The sequence below is a fragment of the Mycteria americana genome, chromosome 1 (genome assembly GCF_035582795.1).
Source record: "Mycteria americana isolate JAX WOST 10 ecotype Jacksonville Zoo and Gardens chromosome 1, USCA_MyAme_1.0, whole genome shotgun sequence".
Taxonomy (NCBI): domain Eukaryota; kingdom Metazoa; phylum Chordata; class Aves; order Ciconiiformes; family Ciconiidae; genus Mycteria; species Mycteria americana.
Window position 1 is genome coordinate 199,544,375 of NC_134365.1, and position 25,112 is coordinate 199,569,486.

The 25,112-nt window shown below is 42.1% G+C and overlaps 1 protein-coding gene across 10 annotated transcripts in view; it reads left to right on the plus strand.

The window, feature by feature from the left end:
- Positions 1 to 25,112, plus strand: part of LNX2 (ligand of numb-protein X 2) — a 62,168-nt gene that overhangs the window by 16,376 nt on the left and 20,680 nt on the right. For 8 of the 10 annotated variants that reach the window (XR_012773803.1, XM_075490832.1, XM_075490836.1 and 5 more), the window contains 2 exons: positions 6,157 to 6,408; positions 17,052 to 17,570. Coding sequence is in view for 9 of the 10 variants with exons in the window: in XM_075490832.1 (XP_075346947.1) it covers positions 17,170 to 17,570 (401 nt within the window). In the remaining variant the exon portion in view is untranslated. The remainder of the gene's footprint in view (positions 1 to 6,156; positions 6,409 to 17,051; positions 17,571 to 25,112) is intronic. The other 2 variants (XM_075490833.1, XM_075490841.1) reach the window with 1 other exon arrangement.

Genomic DNA, 25,112 nt, shown 5'->3' on the forward strand with positions numbered 1-25,112 from the left:
TCGTTGGTAGTGAGAGCAGTGCTCGTGTTCGGGGGTTCGGAGGGAACCTTGCGGCAGCAGGGCTGGGCTGGGGAGCAACTTTTGCGCGACAGGGTGAGGGCTCTGCTTTTGCCCCCTTCCTTTGCTGTGTGGCGTTTCACCACACCGTTTCACAGTACAGCTAAGATCCCCATGTTAAAAATCGTGGTATCTTAGTGTCCTGGTTTCGGCTGGGATAGAGTTAATTTTCTTCCTAGTAGTTGGTATAGTGCTGTGCTTTGGATTTTAGTATGAGAATAATATTGATAACACACTGATGGTTTAGTTGTTGCTGCACTAGTCAAGGACTTTTCGGCTTCCCATGCTCTGCCAGGTGCAGAAGAAGTTGGGGGACACACAGCCAAGATAGTTGATCCAAACTGGCCAAAGGGCTATTCCATACCATGTGACGTCACGCTCAGGATATAAAGCTGGGGAAGAAGGAGGAAGGGGGGGACATTTGGAGTGATGGGGGGTCTTCCCAAGTAACCATTATGTGTGATGGAGCCCTGCTTTCCTGGAGATGGCTGAACACCTGCCTGCCCATGGGAACGAGTGAATTAATTCCTTGTTTTGCTTTGCTTGCGTGCGCGGCTTTTGCTTTACCTATTAAACTGTCTCTATCTCATCCCATGAGTTTTCTCACTTTTACCATTCCGATTCTCTCCCCCATCCCACCGAGGGGGGTGAGCGAGCGGCTGTGTGGGGCTTAGCTGCTGGCTGGGGCTAAACCATGACATTTAGCAAATGCCATTTCCAGCCGTGACTTTCTTTTTATTTTAACAAATGGCACTTGGGTGCTAAAGGAAGCCCGTGTAGGTGTAGTAGTGGTGTGTTGACAGAGGAACGCTGTAGCCAGTATTGGTTTATATTGGTTCTCCAGATGAAATGGTGTATTACAGGCAAATGCTCAAACCCAAAGAAAACTCCCCTAGCCTAGCATAAATATCATTGACATCATCATTTTAGTGCTGTTGGAAATATCTCTAGCAGGGGTCAAAAGTTTCCATAGCGCTCTCTAGGTCTTTGAAATACCATCGCAGGTTTTATCTCACAGGAAGGAGCAGAATGGGCCTCGCTTCTGATCAGACAATTTATTTAACTGGTCTGGTGGCCTCACCAGGGGTGATACCTTGTCTGGGCCATGCAGCTCTCCTGTGAACCAGAAAGACATCAGCCCTCTTCATTACACTGTTTATCCAAGCCCATTTGTTTGAGACCATGCCAAGCCAAGAAGAGTCAAGGAAAACAGGTTTTGGTACTTTTTCAGATGGGTAATCTACTTTGCGATCATGTTTTCTCAAGCAGAGGGTGGTACAAAGACCACCCTGAAGTCTTCTGAAGCATCCACTGAGACCTCAAACTGAACTCTTTGCCGCTGGAGCATACTTGTCTACTGCTGATTTATGGTGGTGTTTGTAGGTTTAGGGGTTTTTTTCATCCACTTCATGGAACTAAGTAAGTGAAGGGAGAGGACAGTGTCTTGAGGGATATGGTGGTTATCGCCGTTAGCTGGCTGTAGACTCTCCGGCATGTCATTTCTGTTGTGACCAGTATAATGGAAAAACAGCACTTAAGTATTCAGTTTGAAAGTGGAGTTAGTGAAGTCCAATATACTGGACTTTATAAAAGCTGCCGTGGAAGATAGTGGTTTGTAGTTTGTGAGTCTGCTAATATGCAGTATATCTAGTATTCAGAAAGCCAGGAAGTTAGCTAATTTGAAAGAAAAACAGAATACTTCTTCCCCCCCCCCCCCCCCCCCCCTTCTTCTTTTTTTAACTGACAAAAGCAGAGTAATTTCAGGATGTAAAACTGACTTTCTGCACTGAATACCCCTCTAGTATTGAGATACTGAATTATAAAACTATACAGAAATTGAGACCTTTTCAGAAAGTATGCGCAGTTTTGAGAACAGTTTCAACATTTCATATTAATTTTCTTTTTTAAAAAGCAGAATTTTCTTGAATAGAGGAGGGGAGGAAAGAAAAATAATGTTATATAATCCGATTTGTTGTTTTTCTTGCAAACATTGTGTGGCTTTACATAATATTCATAGCCCATGGAGAGCATGACAGAGACTTGCAATGCCCTTTATGTGTTGTAAAGCCGCTATATACGTGGAGTTACTGTAAGTATTCCTGTGTGTGTGATACCCGCCGGGTGTGCTTACCAAACTGTGATGCGCTAGACGTAGTAGCACCGTTTCATTATGCATTCATGAGAAATTGCTGGCGACATTTTAGCCTGCGGTTAATTTTAATGTTAGGTTTAGGATTTGAAAAGGACACAGTGTAAGAGAGCGCCGGCAGATCTTTTACGCTGGCTTCTGCTCCGGTTAGTATTTACTGAGCCACAGCTGTTAGGTCTTCACTCGTATTCGTGCGAGGTTAGGTGATTAGATGAATTTACTGCTTTAAGTAAATCAAACCCCAAGAGCTGCTTAGTGGTTATAGGAGGGGCTGGTTCCTGTTTTAATTACCCACCGGTGAATTAATTTGTGTATAACGGCATGCTGACAACCCTTTTCCTTGAAGTTCCCTGTTGTCATGTGATATCCCCTCCTCCAGGAGAACACCAGTATATTCTTCCCTTCTTTTATGTTGGGCAGGTGTGCTGTGCTCCCTCCTTGCCTCCACTGGGATGGAAGGGTAAGAAATGTAGACTAAAAAGGTGATGAAGGGAAGGGGCTGTCATGCTCTGTGTTGCAGGTTTTGTAACAGATCCTCGGTGCCGGCTGCCGAGGAATCGTACCTGGGTGTTTCCAGGGCTCCGCTCGGCATTTTAAAGATGCTGCTCTTCAGAGGCTGGGCGATGAGTGCTTAATTGCAGGTTAGACCCTGTGATGAGAATTACAAACAAGAAACGAAGGGAATGCTTTCGATTCAGCTTGTTTCAAATGCATAGGCTATTCTAACCCGAAGTGTAAAGTGAGCCTCTCTTGAATTAGCTGGTTTGTGCTTTTGGGGTATTTTTGGGTTTTTGGGGGTTTTTTTTTTGCATTTCTCTTTCTGAGGGTTTTTCCTAGATTATATGGTTCTCTGATATGTTGTATTTAACAGCTTGATGTTTTGCAAAATGTTAGGGTCAGGAATCTAAATTTCACTTGCATGAATACAAAGGCTCTTTCTGGTGATTTGCATGTATGTATATGAATTTTTAAAGATGAACAAATTCTAGCTTTGCTCAGTTGTAAAATTCAAGTTTAAAAACATATTGCATGAATTATGTGAGATTTCTGACATCTTTGTAGTCAGAAGGTGAGAGAGAGGGAGAAGTGAAATAAAATGAAACATTTGTGCTGATATAAGCAGAGGTCAGTGTACGTTCTGGCTGAAATTAAGCCAACGTCCTCCTTTCTCACTGCTATTTGTATTATTTATAAATGCATGAGATGTGTATCGAGAGGGTGGCTGGGAAATAAGCTCTTAAATGCGAAAGCTCTTTGGTCTCCTAGGATACATATGTAGTAATAGTTGTACAGTTATCCATAAGGTTTTCCAATAGGCGTCCTAGAAACCCTGGTAAACTTCCAGGTGGCCTTTATAACCACCTTGCAAAAAAGGCTTCTCATTTCATTGGGCGTTGTGCAATGCACGCAGACTTTAAGTAACACAAGTCCTCTGGTTAAGACTTTTTTAAAAACAAAAAGGGATTCTATACTTCTGAAAAAACGAACGAGAAACAGAAGATCATTCGTGCATTTGTTCCTTCTTTTTACTAAATCTGTTTGCTTTCAGGACTTCTTGATAGAAAAACAAAAGTTAAGAGCTCTAGTGTGTAGGTATCTTGAAATAACTGTATTTAATGTTTTCAAGTGGGAATGTTTGTCCCAGAAGAATAATTCCTGTTTCGCTTTTTTCCCCAGGATTTGGGGAGGGGAAGGAGAGAGAGAGAAAAATGGGAGAGCAAGTGAGGTGTCAGGTCAGGCTGTTAGGAGGTTTAGTAATTGAAGATTTGAAATTGTTGGTGAGGTTCAGTGGTTTTGTTTGTGTATTTTCTTACCCTAAGCATGCTGTGTACCAATGTTTACAATAATTACTTGGGACAAGGTTTTATAACTAGTTCATTGCATGCTTTGACCCCAAGTTTGCAGCTAAATAGGAATCTTTGAGCCAAAGCGTCCCCTCAGTTGCATTCACAAGTCCGAAGGGAGTCAGGAGGGCCGTGGAGAACGTGGGTCTCCAGCCAGACGGAGCCCCAGCAGATGAGCTGTTCTCCAAATCCTGCATCCAAAAAAAAAAAAATCTGTCTTCTATTGCATGTGGGAAAGGTGCAGTGATTTATTTTCATTTACTTAGTGAAAAAAACCAAGAGTCTTTGTAAACTCTTTTAGCTTTAAATTTACTTCCATTTAGTAGTAGTGATTGGGTGAAGCTAAAGCGACACAACATGCTTTGAAAACAAAATAAGTATCAGTTCAGAATTTAACCTTATTGAAACTCTCATGTTCAGTTAAACCGGTTTGTATGGACAAGCAGTAAATCCCAGTTCATATATTTCCCATTCTGAAGTTCGTAAAGGGAAATGTATGCAAATCACCCCTTTTAGCCGAAGTATGTTATATTACTGCAGTAGCTTTCTAGTGTAACTTCTCGGTTCTGTGAAAGGTTTTGCCTTTTGCATCTTAAAATTGTTCAGCTAGGATGGCCTTTTCAGGACTCTTTCCTTTTCCCTACGTGTTGTCTTTACATTCACTCACTATATGGAGGCAGACTAGTTGCCTGGAATTTTATTTATTGTTTCTCTGTTCTCATCCCGTGTGACTGATAATAAGAGACAGTATTGCTTGTAGTTGAGTCTACTGCTTTTAAAGTAAGATGTCTTATTTGAATGAAAATCTCATTGTGTTCTTGACTGTGCTTCTGGTTTTCAGATGGCACACCAAAAGGACAGGATGAGGGCTTTTAATTACCCTGTTTGCCCACCTCTTGGTCGTTAAATTGGAATTATTAGCTTTTTAACTCTCAAACCCAGTGCAAATGAGGCTGGTTTTTACTGCAATATTAAACAGTTCTTTACAGAAATGTGAAATGTTGTTTTTCTGACCCAAATGTCTGTGTCTAGCTGGAAACTAATAACCATAGAGCAGACTAATTTTTTGTGTGGATTCCCTCATACTTCTCTATATTACAAGCTTAACGCAGAAGGGACCCTTCTCAGGATAAAGTGTGCACTCATTTCCTAGGTCTTCCTTAGCTTTTTAGCGACTCTGCCAGGTGAAGCTGACTTGTGGCATAGTCTCTTTGACCCACTAGACCCTCTTCCTGTGAGCCACTGGCCTGCTCTGAACTTGATAGTAAGTTGGAGTCATTTCTTACGAGACCTGGATTTTATGAACTGGCAGTTTGCAGGTGAACTTCTGACTAAGTCCTTCAATCCCCATTGTTGCTGATAGGAGCAGAGAAGCTTGGAAGTATGCTATTTCCAAACACTCCGTTGCATGCTAGTGCCATTGCATTAAGTTAACCTGGCCTTCTCAACACAGCTGCTACCGCTGCTGCTTCTGTACGAAGGGTAGGCAGGTGTCCACAGCATCCCTGGACCTTGTGCAGCACTTCTGGGGTCTTACCGTCTTGGTGCACAGCACTGCTCCCTTTTTATGAAAAGGAGATATATCCCATGGGAATGTGAGTCTTATCTCACGGAGACAGCATTATCTTTTGGGTTCATTTGTACAGCTCCCAGTGCAGTAGGAACGTTGTCTGTGATGATTCCTGGCTCTTGGACAATATAGCAATTTAAAAAAAAAAAGTTTATAAAGTTTAAAAAAAAGGTTTATAAAGTTTAAAAAAAGTTTCATCTAAGTATCTGGCATAAAGCATGTGAAAGTGTTTAGCATGGGTTAGGAGTAACAAAAAAAAGTATGGAAATAAATAAGAGTTTGAATTTTTTATGTTTGTGAACCTAACCTAACTTGTTGAAAAGTGCTTGGTTTGGGAAAATGAGCATTGCGGTTAGGGAGTGCAAAGAAGATGGGCACTCCTGAGGCTGAATCGTCTGCCTCTTAAAGACCTTTTTCCAAAAGCAATGCTAATGAAGTAATATCCTTCAAAGCAAGACTGGTATTTTAAGAGCTAGCTCTTAAGGGTTGAATACATAGAATAAATGAGGAAGTGAAAATTGTATCATCCCCCACAGAATCTCAAATGCAAAATTTCAGTGTGCTGAGAAGAGATTGGACAGAGAGGAGGAGGAGGAGGAGAAGGTTGGCTCCTTCCCAGTGTAGCATGCTTCTGTCAGCCTCTATTGCTGGAGCCATTTTGACCACGGATACAGAAAAGCGGTGCCTGAAGTTAAGAATCTGAACATCCTACCTGGTGGGGCTCTTTAGTGCATCGCTCCTTTCCCACTCTCTTCCCAAAATGTGGTGAACCAGAATTCCCTACTGACGTGAGTAAATGTCTTCTATATGTTTTGCAAATTCACGATTAAACATCTGAGAACTGAAATGCATTTTTCTTTCATAATTCTAGGCCTACGGTTTTTTAACAACTCGGCTGTTGTTTGCTAGACGAGCGTAGCAGTTGGAGCCCTGATGCCTCCCCACTCCACCAAACCTCTCCTGACCCTTCCCCCAGTTTGCTTGTAGGACAAGTTCCCTTCTCTGAGCACTTAACCCTTTGTGCTTTTATTGGACAATTTTATTTTAGTTATTTCTTTATTTATGGTTATATAAATATATATGTTCCATATAATTTCTGCATATGGCTACCAGTTTGGTGTTTTACATAGGTGCTACCACTTACGTGTCTTTAGTGTCAGTTTTTTGATTTTATTTTAATTTGTACTACTGACTTAGAAGGTAATGATTTTCATTTGTCTGCCTTTGTTTAGGAATCCTATTTTTTTAAACAAAGAGAATGAGATGGCCAAGGAACACGAACAGAAGTGCTGTAACAGCGATTCAGCGCTCACTCCTCCACATTATTCATTCTTCAAGGGGGAGGTAGAAGATTGCTGCTTAATATTTAGCCCCTGTCACTCATTTGAGAATACATACCGGGACCTGTTGGCTTACTGTGTGTTACTATGCATCTTTGCTAACGTTTTCACTCGAATCTTAAAGGACTGTTTTTCAACAGTGCTCCTGCTGAAGTAGTTTCTTTCTAAGAGCACTAACAGGATTCAGGAGACACACTGCAGCAGCGAAACTTTGCACCTCAGGCAGATAAATAACTGCACTGTAAAAGCTTCCCTATCTGATAGATGCTGAAATTCTATTTTTATATATATATATATATATATACATACACATATACACACACACACACACACACAGAGACAGGTATGTATGTATATATTTAACATGCAGTCAGCCAAGCTACTAGGGAAAGTAATTGAAATTAACAGTTGGCAAACATGGTTAGAGGATAAATGTTTTAGGGAAAATGTTTGGGGGTTTTTTGTTGTTTTTTTAATTAAACAAATGTTGTCTCCACTCTTTCTTGGTGGCTGCGGAATTACAAGGCTGAAGTGCAGACTATATGATTCCTACAGTTGGACTAAAAACAAATGCAGTATTGTCTTTGCTTCCATATTCTTTGTCTCTGTCAAATCTGTATAACCAGACTTGACTTTACATAGTCAACTCGCTGTCCGCTTCCCTCTCTGAATCCTGTCTGGAGTCCCCAGATCAAGTACTTGTCTACTGTGTATGTAAAGACCTGTTTACATATAAAATATTTAAATGTTTTTTATTTAAGATACTATTTGTATATTTAAGACTACAGCTTCTAGATCTAACATGTTCTTGTTATGTAAATTCTGATGATGTGTGGAGCCACTTATTTTCAGTATCTGTGTACAGAGTACATCTATCTGAGGGACGGTACATGTACCTATAGAGAGCATAAGCAGAATATCTCAATGTAAAGGGTTTTTTTTTCTGACAAGCGTCCTACAAAATAATATGAAGGTATTTTGTATAAATATACAAGAGCATGAGGACAGGTCGTGTTCTGCCTTTCCTGTGTGCTCAAAGCTGGGTTGGGCATCTGGCTCTGAAAATAACCTTTTTATGCAGATCAGAAGGAAATTTCTCCCTGGAAACTAGGTGGAAATTAAGTTATGTGCAGCAGCAAAGCGAAATGTCTTCAGCAGAGTTAACAGGGAGAGGTGCAGTCATCACTCTAAAGCGTTAAGAATCAAAGAACTTGCCTTTATCGTGGAGTTAATTTGCGTGACGGCTAGCGGATGGCATCCCGATGTCACTCCCAGGCACAGGAAGGGACTGCTCAGGCATGGCAGTGCTTTCAGGACGAGTCACCTGCTTGCCGAGGGGCGGCTGGAGCCAGCACAGCTTTGTGCCGCTCCCCGGTCGCCCTGGGCTGCCGAGCGAGTGGGGCGGTTTGGCAGGTGAACCGGTCACCCTGTGTGCGGTACCCCTGCTCACGAGCAAGGCATCTCTCCTGGCTGGTTTGCCCTGCGTGTGGGTAGCCCGAGTTAAACACTGTTTTGACTGTGGGCTTAAGAAGGCTTTTATTTTCTTCTTTTTTGGAGAGTCCTGATGTGGTGATATTTGTTTTCTTTCATTAGGGAGAAAACAAGCAGTCTCTAGGCGGGGCAGACCGGTTTAGGGGATTGCCTTCGCTCTTCAAGTGATGCTCCTGAGCTGCCAGGGTGCTGTTTGGCAGGTTGAGGCTGGAGGCTGAAGCCGCAAACCTTCTGTCTAGACCATCCTCTGCACTCTTTCTCCCGTACTTCCAGGTTTCTTCCTCTGGCCATGGGTTGTCGTGGCTTCCTCACAGCCGATGGGCACTCGCTCCCGCGGGGAACTCTGCCTGCTTTCCTGCAGAGCAAGGACAGCGTGTGGCTTATCATTTATCTGAGCCGTGCCTAAAGCATGTCCTCTTGGCTCCGTCTCACACAGATCTTAGAAATCCTTGTTTTAAGAGAGATTGTTCTTTTTTGTTAGCTTAGTAGGGGGTAGCTTCATTTTTTTCATGATGTGGCTGAGCTAAAGAACTGCTTAGTAACAGCATAGTTTACCTTTCAAAATAGCTTTCCACCATCACTCGGGTTGTGGTTGATGGGGGAAGCTAGCTGTAGCAGGTTAGGCAAGGTGGCATATGCCTGAAGGAAGAGATGGGGCTGGTGTTTCTCCCTGAAAATAGTTAGTCCTGAGATGTAACTCCCCAGGAAGTTCTATGCTTCTTTCCACCCCTCTACCCCCAGCTTCTCTCTGTCATCAAAGCCAGTTTGTGATTAATCCAATGTTGTCTCCCTCAATTTTCTCCATGCACACCCATAGGGATGGGGGCTGGTTATACAGAAAAGCAGAAAAAGGGAACGTAGCTCACTGCTTCCTTCTTTATTTTCTTTGAATCGCTTCAGCTCCTTAAAATGTGAATTAATGAAATCAAATTCTCTCTGTGCATACCCAGGAACCAGCTACGTTTAATCTAGTTAAGTGTTTTCTGTTCATCCACGAAAGTCCCCATTTCAGGGCAAAGTGTGCAGGGGAGGGCTTTCCAGAAGGTTTAGCATCTTGATGGACAGCTTTCTGCTGCCTTCATCTCTCCAAACAGAAAGGGTAGCACATATGGCAAGGGCTGGTGGACAGATTGCACTGCAGAAAATAGCCATGGCGGATAAGCAAATGTTTTATTCTTTCTTGCCCTTCTCCTCTGCTCCGTCAGTGAGAAGAAAGCCTTCCTAATTGTCTCCTTGTCACGGATTTTCAACTGTCGGGGTACTTTTTTTGCTCCCACTGGATGTAAAAGCCCACCTGTTACAACAGCAGTAATGAGACATTGCTTTCATTATGCTCTTTGTGCTAGGGAGGAAATTTGTCTTTGGCTCTACTGGCAGGTAAGTGTGGGTTATTTTCGTTTTCATTTCACTTTGCTTCTTTTTATTTATTTTTTTCACTCCTGCAAAATCCCAGAAGGGATTTAGGAGCTTGAAGGAGGCTTCATGGAGAATTTTTTTATATGCTCAGGTCTAAAAGTTGCAAACCTGCTCGCTTGTTGGGAGACGTGGCAACATCTCAAGCCCCCAGATACTTGCCCCGCATTTGGGGGTTCCTGCAGTGGGGTGGCTTCTGACACCAAGCAGCGTTAGCCCCTAGAAACAGGCTTTTCTCTTTCCACTTAGCAGAAAATTGAATGTACCCACAGAAAATGTAGATCTTCTAGCAAATTATAAAGGCGGCCACCGCCTCTTATGAAACAGGATGGCAGAGAAGGGCAAATACTTGTGAGCAAGACTTTGAGTGAGGTGGGTGCAGTGGCTGCTGTGCTTGCGGAGGAGGGGGTGCAAGTTCAAGTCCTTTCTCCTCCGGGGGGTTCAGGCTTCCTGCAGGCCAGGAGAGCAGCCCGGCCATCCAAACCTCAGCGACTCTCATCTAGCTTGGCTTGTGCTCTTTACCCCTTCCTTTTCCAGTGCTCCTCTTGTTCAGTAGGAATGTGCAAAGTTTAATCTGTAGATGCATAGATGTATCTTTGTTAAAGATTCATGCTCTTGTCTCCTTCTATTCTGAGATGATTTATTGGATGTAACTCTGCATTTGCTATAAAGAATGGATATTCCGTTGCAGAGACCTCTGTAGGGTCACAATCCTCATCTTCCCTGTCTCGTTCGAGATAATTTGACTAAAGTAAAGCTATTTTAATCTCCTCGTCCCAAAATAGAAGCCATTCCATTTGTGCCGTAGAAAATGGCTGCAGGATGATCTTTGGGTGTTTGAGCAAAACCTTCTGGCCACTTGTTTTATCTCCGGGCACCGTGTCCTTCTCTTTCCTCCCGTCGTCCCCTGGTGTTGAGCATCCCTGGGTTTGAGGTGCTGGTTTGGGGAGGTGGGTGTCATCCATCTCCTCTCCTAAGGTCGGATGGTCTTGTGCTTCCCCTCAGTTTGCCCTTTCTTTACATCTTTTCGTTCCCTGGTCCGATGGTTGCTCGGACCCCCTAAGCCTCCGCAGGCAGCCGCGGGGCAGAGGGCAGCGCAGGCATTCCTCCTGCCGGTTCCCCCGCCTGGCAGCGTGTCTGACGCATGCTGCTGTACAGCAGGGGCCCTTAACGTCACGGCGGTAATTAAAGCCCGTAGCCCCCCGTTGCCACGGAAACGCAGCACTCCACAAATACCAAACACAACTTACGGTCCCATTAATTTTCCCAAACGCTCCTTATTCGCCAGATTTAAGCAGGGTTTCATTTCGCAGCCTGGAAAAATGCCGTACTCCAGAAATACCCAGCCAGGGGAGCACGCATGCATATCTTCTTTAGGGTATTGCATGCAAAAACCCGCGCCCCTGAGGTGGGGAAGGAGAAGCATCACCTGCGACCCGCTGCCTTTGCAGCGATGATGCCACGTCAACATCTGGTATAGGGCTGACACCTTTGCTGTGTGGGCATGGCTTTGATGGAGCAAAAAGACAAGCACAGAGGCAAAGAAATAATCAGTGGAGAGATGGTTTTACTGCAAGCCCAGACTTGCCTGGTTGTGGTTCAGTGGAACAAAGTCACCGTTCAGATGCAATTTTATTTAGTTTGAATACAAAAATTCCAGTCATTCTGCTGAATGACTTAAAAAAACATGGAAAAGGGTTGCTCATTGGTACAAAAAATAGGTGTACTGGATAATTGGCATGCAGTGACAGTGTGGCTGCAGCATTAGCAGAAATCTGTCCCAGTCTAATTGCTGTGCTCTGACCATCTCTTGTAGGTTTTCTCCTGACTTTGAGCTGCCAGATGCCATCTTTTCATAACACTTTCAGTTGTTTGCGTTTTCCAAAGCAGGACGAGTCTAACAGGATTACTGTCTAATAAACTTAGACTAGAATCAAATTGGGGTTTGGTGTTTGACGACAGTGCAGCCCTCAGATATCAGTATAATTAACATGGATATCGTAAAGTCAATACAAGTTGCTAGTTCTGCTTCACTTGTTTGCTGTATGGCTTTAATATTAAAGCAGAGATTGGATCTAATGAGCTAGGTCATGCTTATTGGAAGATGTGAAATAACACTTTTCCCCTCTAGTGCTGTGTGCCAGCTATTTATTCTCATCGTGTTTTTTATTACAGTTTCTGCTATCTTTTATTCTTCCACCTGAGCTAGGGTCCACTTTGAAAACAGTTACGAATCATCAGCCTGATGCTGTAATTCCTGTGAAGGATACTGGGCTGGGAGCTAAGAACTGATTTTTAATCGGTTATGATGTGGTTTTAAGCAAGGGATGTGTAACCACTGTCTAGTTTCCCTCTCCTGGGGCTTGTGTTGATCCGCTCCGGGCTGCTGGGAGATCTTGTTCACAGCCCTGGCATTTGAACAAGGCAGGGGAATTTGGGTACCCTGAGATCCTTCCTAGCTAGCTTGGGCGGTCAGATGCCGTGGCCACGGAGAACAGACTTCAGAAATCCTGTGGCATTTTAAAATTAAGCCAACCTTTCCTGAAATCCAGGGTGATGACCATACTGTTGTTCAGAGTTACTGATCGATAGATGGTATGTGTTGCCTTGCAAGTAGAAATCTGACTGACCAGGAAAGGACTGCCTGAGTTTAGGATCATATGAAACCTTCACCATAGCTGTTATAACTTTTTTCCATACCCTCCCTTTCTCCACTGCGGAGAGATAAGAGAGGGATGTGCTGGGGCATTCCTGTGCTGCCAGCAGGGCTCTGGGATGAGAAGCAGCAGCCAGCACCCGGTGGCATTGAATCAAGAGGAAATACAGGTGGACATTTTCTCACCTGCAGTTGGTTTAAGCTACACAGTATAAATTAGGCATTAATTCAGTGGTTAGATACATCTCAGTGAGAAGATGTCCATTCTGGCGTGGAGCATTGTTAGCCACAGAACTCAGAGATCTGCATCCCAGCTGTTTTGGGATGCAGGGACACCGGAGTCCAGCAAAGGAACAGGGGTGTCGTTCATCAAAGGGTGTTCTTTTGAGCTTTGCTTTTGGTTGAGGGAATTGCATAGGGTAGTAAACAAAATAGGAAATTGTGGTACGTTAAAGATAATTTTTAGAGAGATTAGTTGGTAAGATGGGTATTTTCCTTAGTTGTTTGCTTCTGGGGTATAGTCAGGTTTTTTTGTAAAATTTTGAACAGTCAGTTAACGGGCTCTAAATCTCCGGGATTTTAATAAGAGAATTTAGAAATAGATTACTTAAATCTCTGAGAGCATTTATTGCAAAATGCATATTTCCATTAACTTCAAACTGAAACTAGTGTTAATTATTTGTGACTTATGTAAAAAAAGATAACCCTAGTAAAAAGGCTAAGTTATTGCTACAATTCTGGTTTGCTTGTGGTTTGGTGTTTTTGTGTTTTTTTTTTCGTAGTGCCCATTCAGACAGAAGGAATAAACATCGTGAAATTTGATGTAGGTATAAAGCCTGACATCTTGCGCTTTTTGTAAAACTGTGTCAAGCTTCTCCAAAGAATGTTAGTTGAATCAATAAGCCAGAACTAGAGGAGGCCTAAGGATAAGGCTCTCTTTTTCAGTCTAAAATTGCTCTCATGCATGCTCCACTTAAAAAAAAAATAAAATAAAAATTTGCGCAGTTGGATGTCCAGTCTTGCCTAGTTCCCAAGTGGATTGGGATTTAAAACTGAAAGCAGGGCACCACCTGCACTGTTCGACTGTTGTAACGAAGTCTCGGGATAATTATTTCCTAGGGAATTATATGACTTGAATAACAGGCCTGGCTGGCTCTTTTACCCTCTTTATATTCTTTTATAATTCTGACTACTCTTCCTGTTTGCAGCTTTCCTGAGCTGATACTGTCCTGTGGAGCTGGTGATCTGCAGTGATAAGAGATACAGCAAATAATGTAAGGGATGCATAAAGAGGGTTGAAGTAGGGTATTATAAATGGCAGTGCTCCGGTATCGTGGATTTCAGGGATATGGTGCTTTACATCAGTGAAATTTAGACCCTGCCGGCCATCCCAGTTGCTGCTCAGACCACAAATATCGTGTCTGTGGACTTTGTAAATCAGTTGATATTTTGCACTGGGAATAGCCTGTAAAAAGTCTTGTAATTGATAATTAGGCAGCTGTGGTACATAAATCAATACAAATCCTAGTGACTGATTCCTCAGTCATGGAACAGGCTTGCCCCAAATGCAGCACAGCTGTGAGGGAAGCAGTCAGCAGTGTGAAAGTGAAGAAACCTCAATGGAGTTTTTTTTATTTTGGGGGGTTTTTTTGGGGGTGGTGGTTTTTTGTTTGTGGTTTGTTGGTTTGTTTTTTTTTTTTAATCTTCATGTTGTAATCTGCTATCTATCTCTCCCACAGCTCTGCCGGCAGAGAGGTGGTGGAAGGGTGGTCACGTAAGCTGCGGAAAAGGTGGTGGGGTTAGTTTATATGGTATTTATTGATGGTTTAAGTTAACAGGCACTGGTGGCCCTGCGAAGCGGCTATGTCGGCAGCCTGCAGAAAGAGCCTGCCCCTGGCCTGAAGGGGCACCTCCGCAGCAAAGCACAGCCCAGGGCACCTGTCCCTGCACCAGGAGCGTTGGGACACTGAGACGGGGCAGTCATAGGAACAGGTCTGTCTGCTCGCCTCCTTCAGTGCTGGGCAACAGAGAGTGACTGCCTGTGTTTCAGTGAGGACAAACTCTTGTGATTTCAGTAAACAGAGCTTGTTTCTGGATATGCCTTTTCTAAGATAGAAGGCTTGTCATAACAATTTAAAACATGACAGTGAAAGTCTCATCGCTCAATAACTTTTCCTATTTTACTTTTTGTTCAAAATTTATAGTAAGCTATTTAAAAAAGTTTTTAACACACAAAAGGATTTAATTACAGTCTTCCAAAAGAGGAGTGCAGGTATCTTTGACCATAGCAAGTATACGGTCAAAGTATCTCACGGGTATATTTACTGTATGACACTGCCTGGTGCTCTGTAGCAGGCTGCCAAGTGAGTCACGTAGACTTCAAAGAATAGCAATGCTAGAAGCCTTCAAGAAGGCGAGTTCAGGATGCTCGCTGTCAGAGGTCCATAACTGGAGCTCTGTAACTGCAGTACACAGAATGGTCCCCGGGTGTTTCTGTAGCCTTGCTAATGTAGGACTTGCTCCGTTCTTGGGACCTGGCTTACTTGGAGGAGGAGGAAGAGTCCTGGTCGTAGTCAATAATAGGAGTGGGTCTAGCATTTGGGCAACACACTCTTAAAATGGCTTTCTCTGCCTGTTCTGCACATCCCTTTCCTCTGCTCTGCCTGTTGGTGCTGCCGGTACCCCCAAGTACAGTACGACACGCGCTGCATGTTCCTCTCCTAGTGCCCTAAGTGGCAAAACAATTTGTTAAGCTGCAAATCAATGCAGTGTTTTTCTAGAACGTTTATCTAGTTTATTTTGCGTTACATAAAGGACAGCCATCAGATAGGTCTCATCCCTTCTGTGTTAATCCAGTAGCATGTACGCAGAGCAAGAGAGCTGCGGTTTGAGCACGAGGGCCCCGTGTGCGGCTCTCCTTATCTGCTCTCCAGTCTTTGAATTCTTACATAATATGTTTAAGACTGGTTTTTGAGTAATCTCTTTTGGGGTCTCATTTTGCATTCTTAGTCTTCAGTAACAAAGAACCGCTATGCTCTTCCCTCGTGAAATCCTTTCCAGAAGGTGCACATTATCTACTACGAGGCAGGGCAATGATGAGCATCAATTTCCACAGCAGAATAGGAGCCTGGATTACAAATTACTATTTAATCCCTTTTGCGTCAAAGGATATAATAATCCTTGTAAAATGTGCTCTAAGTCTTGTGCTTGGCTGTGCGAGGTTAAGGGGCAAAAACCGAAACAGGGATTCTCTTAAAAAGTAAGACATGGTGAAATGCATGTGTTCCACATGAATTTCAGAATATATTTATGACTACGTTTCAGCAGCTAAAAATAAAGATGATAGGCTGGTACCTAGACTAGCAGTTTTCATTTCTCCATATGCTTGCTACTACTCTGCTAGCATACAGTAAGTGTCTGTCATGAGTGTTGCTTGCTGAATTGCAATAAGGAATTTAAGCACAAAGTAAACATTGCTCAAATTTGACCTCCCCACCACCGATGAGAACATTTACCAAAACTAACAAATTAGAAGGTCTCTTAAGAATGTAAGAAAGTTTGTTTTATTTTCTATATCATCCTGTTATGAGGGTCAAGCAATGTGATTTTGTAGGGGAGAGAAGGGCAAATAAGGTTGGGAGGGGTAAGGATTTAGTGTTTGAAATTGCAGACTGAAGGCTGCACAGTTTCCTGACCAGGTAGCTATTTTAAGAGGGGCAACGTTTAAGAACTTACAAAGTTTAGAAAATAAATCCCACAGTGACAGACCTACAGTCCTTTGACTGACATGATTATCGTCACATTGAGCATGCTGTAATTTTGTTAGATAAAAAGCAAAACAGGTTAGTTGTTTGGAACCAATAGCTTCATATGATTAGTTTATTCCATATTTTTATTACTGGCCTCTACTAAATCAAACGTGGCGTATTGGATAGAATCAGTCCCTCTTACTGTGTAGCAACCCACAGAGAAAACCTGAAGGTAAGTGGTGACGTATATGCAATATTACTAATGGAAAGAACAGGGTAAGCAGTTTGTTGCTGTTATTTTTAATGCAATGTATTTAGACCTGTAATGTGTAATATTCTACATTAATAGTCAAAATAAAAAAAAAGAGACAGTAGGACCAGATTAAAGTCATAATCTCGTATTAAAGAACACATTTAATTACTTGGTCATGTAACCATTATTCCACAATAGGTTATTTTTGTGCTAGACATTAATTGTGCGCTTCTGGTGTGACATTGCATAATGCAGTGTCCTTGCTGTCACAAACTGGTCATCTTGCAGGTGAAAACTGTGCAGTGCAGCAGCTGTTATGAAGCCGTAAAACGTTTATGTTGTAAAAGGAATCGTACTTGCAGATTTGTTTTTGTTGCTGTCTTCTATGACAAATTTACAGAAAACAGGAATATTCTCTTAATCTATCTAGCTTTTGGGTTTTGGTAAACCCAGAAGAAGTCAACGGTTCTGACAAGAACTTTCATAATTCGTGCAAAATGAATATTTTTAATTTCTTTATTTGTTGCAGAAAATGGCACTTGAATGAAGAGCGTAAGTCAGCCTGGAAGAAGCTGCTTCCCTCTGAGCTTTATGTGAGCAACCCCATCCTATGAGGAGGAGGATCCGTCAGCCTTCTTAGCCGTACAATGGGGACTACAGGTGACGACATGGCTTCGGTGGAGCAGAATGCCTCCTTGAACCCTCTGTGCTTTGAGTGTGGCCAGCAGCACTGGACAAGGGAGAACCACCTCTACAACTACCAGAACGAAGTGGATGATGACTTGGTCTGCCACATTTGCCTTCAGCCCTTGTTGCAGCCATTGGACACTCCCTGTGGACACACTTTCTGCTACAAGTGCCTAAGGAACTTTCTGCAGGAGAAGGATTTCTGCCCGCTGGATCGAAAAAGACTCCATTTTAAACTCTGCAAAAAATCCAGCATTCTTGTTCATAAACTGCTAGACAAGCTATTTGTTTTGTGCCCCTTCTCCTCCGTGTGTCAGGAAGTCATGCAGCGATGTGACCTGGCAGCACATCTCAAAAACAGGTGAGCGGTGCAGATGCTTGCATTGCATGTTCCTTACACGCTTGGTAGGCCAGTTGGTATAGCAGTAGAAATTGAGGGCAGGAGCAGAGAAAGGGTTGGTGATGGATTTTAAATTCACAGTAGAAGACCATAGGAAATGGTCAATCTGTAACTGTGCACAACTAGAGCACTGGATCCTGTTTTGGACATTGCACCAGAAATAGTGAAGAACACTTGGAGAGAGTCGTGGGGAGAATGACATGATTCATTAGAGGTCTCAAAAACATGATTTAGCAGAAAAGTTAAAAATGGGGGGTGTACCTGGTAGGGAAAAAGGGCTGAGGGAGGGGAAAAATGAGGCACGTGCAAACTCTGTCTGCAAAGAGGAAGGAAATAGTGCAATAGGAACAAAGGAGATTTAGTTCAGATTTTAGGTGAAAAAGCTTTATAATGGTCTGGCACTGGCATAGATTGCTTGGGTGGTGGTTGTGTATTCCGCACTTTCAGAAGTGTTTATGAACATGTTAAACCAACCTTTGTCAGGAACAGTTACGGCAGAATTGATTCTGCTTTGAGGTAGGCAGATGAACAGGGTATATCTCGAGTCCTGCAAGACCTATTTTTCTCTGGTTTAAAAAAAAAAAATCTGTTTACTGAACAGGTTGATGGTATGTTGTGTGAGCATGATGTAGTTTCTAGGATTTTTTGTTTGTTTGTTTTGATTGCTTGTAGAACACTTCCAACACCCTGTTAATTTGGTAGAAACTCATCACTTCACACCACTGGGAAGTTTCGGTGCAGCTTTTGTGAGTGATTTTGTGTTGGAGAGATGCATTCCAATATTACCTGCACCTAAATGTTTAGGACCTTGTTTCGAACTGTTAATGATTTTATAGTTCTTCTGCTTTATGCTGTCCTACCCTGAATATTTAAGTATTGAAAGGAGGCCATGACAGAAAGAGGAAAGTAAGATTTTTATATGGCTGGACCAGATGATCCTTGCGGTCCCTTCCAACCTGGTATTCTATGATTCTATGATTATCAAATTCAGATAGAATCATACTTCATATTGTGCAGACTGGTGTCCTTTGTTCTTCCAGCAAAGGAATTGCCTCTGTACCGTGTGTACGGTACCCTGCTACGTGAAGATGTTTCATTCTTCTCTGTAAGGCAATGCCATTTTTCTAATGGAAAAATGTTAAACTTGTTTTGAGGGGTACACTTCACTTCTTTTGTTTCCCCTATGGGTTGGAGGATATTTTCAGTAAATAAACAGATGAAGTTTTTTAATTGGTAGCTATTTCATTACATGAGTCATGAACAAAAACTTGGACATACCATTTATGTTAAAGCTAAAATATGGTGGAATTAATGAGGCAGGGCTAAAAAAATATTATGCATGTCTATACCAACCAACTTCAAACTGTTTAGAGGTTTATGAAATTGTAAGAGGAGTATAGTGAACAATTACGTAGAGAATGAAATTATGTATTCAAAGGAAATGCATCTGACTTCAAAGGATTCAGTTCAGGCGAATTGCATCTGCTACCAGAAAATATTCCCTGTGTACAACTCGATGCTATTTGAAAACCTATGTTCATTTTGCAGAGAGAGGTTTCAGAAAAGTATGTAACTGTCCCTGCAAAAAAGCGTCAAACCCAGAAGAATAAGCATTGTACATATCCATTGTACATAGACAAAAGGCACTAGGGAAATACAATTCAATATGTGAGCGTTTTTGTCAGCAGCGCTCATAAAAAACCAAGCATATTGTCTGGCGACTCTTCACGAAAACAGGCAGTAGGAGTCCTAACTCTTCTGGTCTCCTCGGTCACTGGCTGAGATGACATCTTGTCGTTTCCATGACTTCATCATGGGCTTTGTTCTTACCTGCTTTACTTTCTTTCAGTTTGATACTCCTTTGTTTTCTTTATTTTTTAAACGAGCCTGCATAAACTACAGCAGTTGCCCATTTCATAAGGGTGTTTCATGGCTTGGTAGTCTTATCTGTGCTGGTTCTTTGGGCAAAGAGCCCTCCACACCGGGATTGAAAACCCCGGGCCCAGAGGGAGGGACAGTGGTGGCTGCGGCGGGACGGGCAGAGGTTTCCTTTCCTGTCGCCCTCCCCAAAAGGAGGGGAGGTATTAGCTGTATGCCTCCTCCACCCGCCCTCAGTCCGGTCCAGCAACACTGGTGGCCGCCCGGATGGAAAGGGTTATCTGAGAGGTGTGTGGATCTACCCCATGAACTTCTTTCCAAATCTCGGTCTTTGTCCATTTGGAGACTCTTGGAGACCATCTTGGGGTGAAGGGTGACATTGCGGAGGAGATCGTTTGGGAGTCAGGCGTGGTGTGGGTGTGCATGCAGGCAAGTGCTCCGCAGAGAAGGGGAAGAGAGCAGCCGCCGCCTGCCTTGGAAACCCTTTGTTCACGTGCGTATTTCCAGCGTGCCCTCTTCCTTCTTCCCCTCATCCTGAAGGCTTCCGGCGATTCGGAGCCTGGGAGGACCTTGGGCAGGCAGGACATGCAGCAACCCTATGGACTGTGGTGAGCCTGGAGTTGCCTGGGTTTTGTTGGTTGTTGTACCCACAGCATGAATGTACACGTGTGCGGTGTCCGTGTCAGGGAGGTACGGGGACTAATGAGGAGCCATTCTCTCTGTTTGGGTTTTTTTTTTTTTTTTTTTTTTAATTTCTCCACACGGTTTCCATGTTAGCTTATGCTCTTGCTTATTTCCTCCAGGCAAGTAATTTCTGATCTATATGATGAGTTGGGGGTGGTGAGGAAGCCTAACTGTTTGTTAGATTTATAATCCCAGTATTAAACTGATTTGATTTTAATAAAAGGAAAAATGTTAGCAAGACTCCTGCTACATATTTCATTTGTCTTCTGGTTTCCCACTGTCATATCCCTCACCTCTTCAGTCCATTTTCCTTGGTTGGCATCTCTTTGAATGATATTAGGGCCGTTTACAGCAAGGCCACGTAATTTATTCGTACATGGAACACTATGTATGCTCTCTTTAGGTATATATGAAATATTCATTTACTTAATGCACAAGGTTATTATGAAATCCGAGTGAGCTGAGTCACTAGCTTTTCCTGTTTGTCGGCTGGAAAAAAGCTTTCAGTTGCAGAAGGCTGCTCATTTTCAATTCCTTCTGTTGTCTTGGGATGCCGATACGCATTTTGAGTATATGGTGATTTACAGTTTTCAATTAAGTTTATTTGCAAACATCTGAACACCTGTAAATTATCATTGCTGACATAAACGATGGCAGCAACTGTGTCGTTTGAATTTGATTTTATATGGATTAGTGAATCCAGTAAAATTCTACTACTGATCATTAAATGTAGGAAAGAAATATAAAATTCAGTATTATTATAATTTTCAACATAGATTAATATAAACCAGTCTCAACAAGCCCGTACATGAGCTAGTTTGTATTTCTAAGAAATGCAGTATGGTTGATTGGTTTTCACTGTCTAAAAACATTCACACTCAGGTTTTCCAATGTTGTTTTAATTGGCTCCATTTGAGCATAAAAACTGGAACAAAATGTCATTGTATCCACCAGGCACCTCGGAGTGTAAGGTTACTGCAAGCTGCTTCAGCAAGGAGATAAGAGGCATGAGACACAACCTTGATTACTTCATGGTCACTAATTGCACCCCATGATACCTCGTTGCATGAAGAAAATATTCTTGATTTATCAGTCTTTCAGTTTCATCATATTCACTTGGGAACTGTGGTTTTCAAAGTTAAACACAATACACATAATCTGATTTAAAGGAAAACACTACATGAGTAATGCTGGGTTGTATTGTTTTTCCCAGTCACTTGATATAGAAAATTTGTTAATGTTTAGTAAAGTAGGTGCCAATTCCACTTCTAAATATCAAAGGTAAATTTATCAGAAGGTAATCTGATAAAAAAATTATTGAGCTTTTCTGTGTATGATTTTAATTCAGTTAATTCTTATGGATTATTCAGACCTGAAGAAACTCCATTGTACAAAAACATACTCTGAAATTTGTACAACTTTTTAATGAGAGGGTTATGGATTGCATTTATGTATTGCTTTTGAGTTGGGCTTCAATTTTCCCCTCCTGTATTCTCCTATGATAGTTTTTTTGGATGGAGACATTTTTCCAAATGTTTTAATGCTGAGGCCAACATTCAAGCCAATTTTATGTCAAGTTAAGTTTGAACTTTAGATAGGATTGTATTTTCTGGAATTGAAGAAATCATTGAGCTATTTACTGTGTGTCAGTCAGCATGCTTAATATATGGATTTCGATTAACAAGATCCACAGGAAAATTAGTTGTATAGATACAGAATTTTATCATTCAAAATCTTGGCAATCCCAGTTATTTTTGTGTTTACGATAGTGCTGCTGAGTCCTGTTCTTCCCACCCAGTCCCACGTTAGCTGCAAGCACTGTCCCTACCCTGCTGTTTGTATCACCAGGAGAAGTGAAGAGGATCCGCGGGATTTAACCCTCTTTTGGCAGGTCTTTTCTTACACCTGAGTAAGTGGATAGGTAACAGATTCAGAGTTTCTCCATGCCCTACAGACTCTTTCCATTGCTGGAAAGGTGAAGGATCTTTCTGTGGTTGTTCTCTGCTCTGAAGCCACCTGGTTCCTTGTAGACTCCTCAAATCGTTGGGTGAGAGAGAGAAATGTGCAACAAAACCACTCTTTTTTTTCTTTTTCCTGAGTCTTCCTCATTCTCAAACCTAGATAACTCCTAGTGCCTCCTTTTCTTTCTCTCCCCCTCCTTTTTTTTTTCTGGGAAAAGAAAAACCAAGACCCAAACACTTAACTTTCCCAAGCAGCACTGTGTTTTACTCTGAATTGCAGCTGTAAATCTTCCAGAATTACTGCTTAAGGTCACTTTGCTGGCAAAGTTTTATAAGCAATAGCAAAGGCATTTGGGTTGCTTCTCTGCAGTCTTTGCTTAAATTCAGCTCCTGCTTGGAAAATGATTTAGTGCAACTGGTTTGAGGCTGTTTGGTGTGTTTGCTTTTATCGAACCTCTAGACTGGGCAGAAGCTGATGGCATAAGTTACAATGAAATCTTTCTTTTAAGTAGTCAGTGAGCAAATGTGTTTTTCAAGCCCCTACTGTTATTCCACAGAATACACTGTAAACTACATCTTAATTTTGTATGAAAGCTCTTTTTATCTGCAGAGAGGGACTGCCGCTAGTGTTCCAAGAAATCAGCTTTTAAATGAGAAACCCAGCAGACTTGGCTGTAAAAAAAAAAAAAAAAAAGGAAGAAGAAAACTTTTCTTCTCTGTCTGATATGGATTAAGAGAAGTTGAAGGTAAAAGCTATGCTTTGTCACCATCCAGAATTGAGCAAAAGGTGGTGCTAAGAGAGGAGAGGAGGGAGTCGATGAATATAAGCAGAAGCTCATTTTACATCCCAAGAACAACTGCCCTTCGAGTTTCCTGATAAATAACATCACTCAGTTGCTTTAGCTGGTTGTTTCGGTATCTCTACTCTTGAGCATATTGATTCATGAAAGAAATTAAATAATTTCTGGAAATTCTAAAAAAACATTCCTGCCTTTCTTCTCGCTTCTAGCCAAGATATTCTGGCTTTGTAGGTAGTTATGAAATGCCGTTCCTGTAAGACACATTTCAGTCTCATTTCGGCCCTATTTATGCAATTTGTTGTATGAGAATGGACTCCTGTACCCATAAAAACAATCTTCAATGCTCATTTTGATCCCGAGATGCCCATCTGTGTACATAACTTGTTACAAGATTTAGTCCAAAATGCTTTTTATCCCAGATATTTGGCAAAAACAGTATTAGTGAAGGTGTGCACCTGTAGAGATTTATTGGCACTTAACTGTTACAACTGCTGTATGGTTTTGCTGTTTGTGAATAATGCATTCCTACTGCCAATAAAAATCTTTTTATGTTGCAAGTGGAAATGAAAAATCTCATAGATGTGCTTGAATACCAATACTGGGCTTTGCTGCTTGGTAGGTAGCATATTGTGTTTAAAGACCTAGGAATTAGCACCCCATGAATTAATGTCTCCACCAGACAACTACTTTCCTGGCAATGCAGTTGCACCATACCAGGCTGAAAGTTGTAGTCCGTTACAATTACTGGTTAATTTGGGGAAGAATCTGGGTTTTTTTTCCTTTTTTGCCTTGTGAAGGGCTGCACAAAAGGGATTCTGCTGAGCTGAGTAGGTGTGCTCAGGAGGCTGTTTACATTTCTTGATATTAGCCTTTGAAATGATAATTAAATATCATTGGCAAAGATAAATCTCGAATCTATTTATATTTTGCACGATGACTTCCATCAGCTGCCAGGTAACGATGAGGGAATGTGCTTTGCGAAGGAAGGTGGAGGAGGACCTGGCTGTGGTTTGGAAGGCTTTGACAGAAACAGGACACTTCCAGGGGTGATTTTTGTTCTGTCCTGGTTAGATACAGTTAAAAAAAAAAAAAAAAATTCCAAGGTGTCCACACCAGGTCCTTTGGGATCCACAGGCCTTGTGAGCTGGCTGAATAAGAGTCAACAGCAGAGTGTTTTGGTAGAAGATGCCTAGGGAAGTACCTGGCTCACAGTAGTCCAGTAAGGCTGGACTCTGCCGTCCAAGCTCAGTGGGACTGAAGCGTGGTCCTCTGACAAGTGCCAGTTTTGAGCTGTTCATTCACCTCTTTGATGAAGGATTGCCACTCCTATAGCAGAGCAGTTCAGGGACAGCAAGGACGTGCAGCTTGGGGTGGCTTTGTCCTAAACTCTTGTGGATCAGTGTGGGAGAGCACATCTGTCAGAGCTCCCAGTAGAGAAGAAGTTTCCTCCGCAAGAGCATTTACCCCTTGCCGTGTTGCTGCAGAAGTGAGTGATGTTGGAGATTGGTGGTACTTTTTTTCCTGTTGCCAGTTCTAAGATTTCGAGGAGTGTGAGGCTAGCCCATGAAGTTAAAGTATTTTAGAAATTTTGAGGGAAGGGATTGCATCTCTCCTTTTCTTGGCCTTTTGGGATTCTTGTTTTGAGGTTTGCATTGTGAAATGGTCAATGACAAAAACTTTCTGCTGAGTTTCACTTGTAACTGTGTGTCTCTGGCCACCAGAATAAATTGAGACTGGCCAGATTTCTTAGCTGATCAGTCCCACCATGCCAATGATTTTATGTAGTAAATATTACCTGGGCAAAACCAAGTAGGGTTGTGTTCCGTCATTAAAATCAGAGAAACATTTTCACAAAGCAAAAACTTTTAAGCCATTTTCATCTTTCGTGCTTGCACTTTCTTAACTTTGAAGGACAAGATGACCAGCAGTCACCTTGGGGAAAGCCCCTAGATATGATTTCTTAAATGTGTCATTTCATAATGTGAACTGTCTCTAATGTATGTATTTGTGCATATTTCACAGCACATTAGGGTTACCTTATGCTATTCTTCTAGACATGTATATCATGACTTTAATAGATATATAGTGATCGAGAGATATATATCACTTTATGTATGTTTAACACTGCTGGGGGTCACAAAAGCTATACAGGTGTCTCGATAAAGGCATTCTTCGGAGCT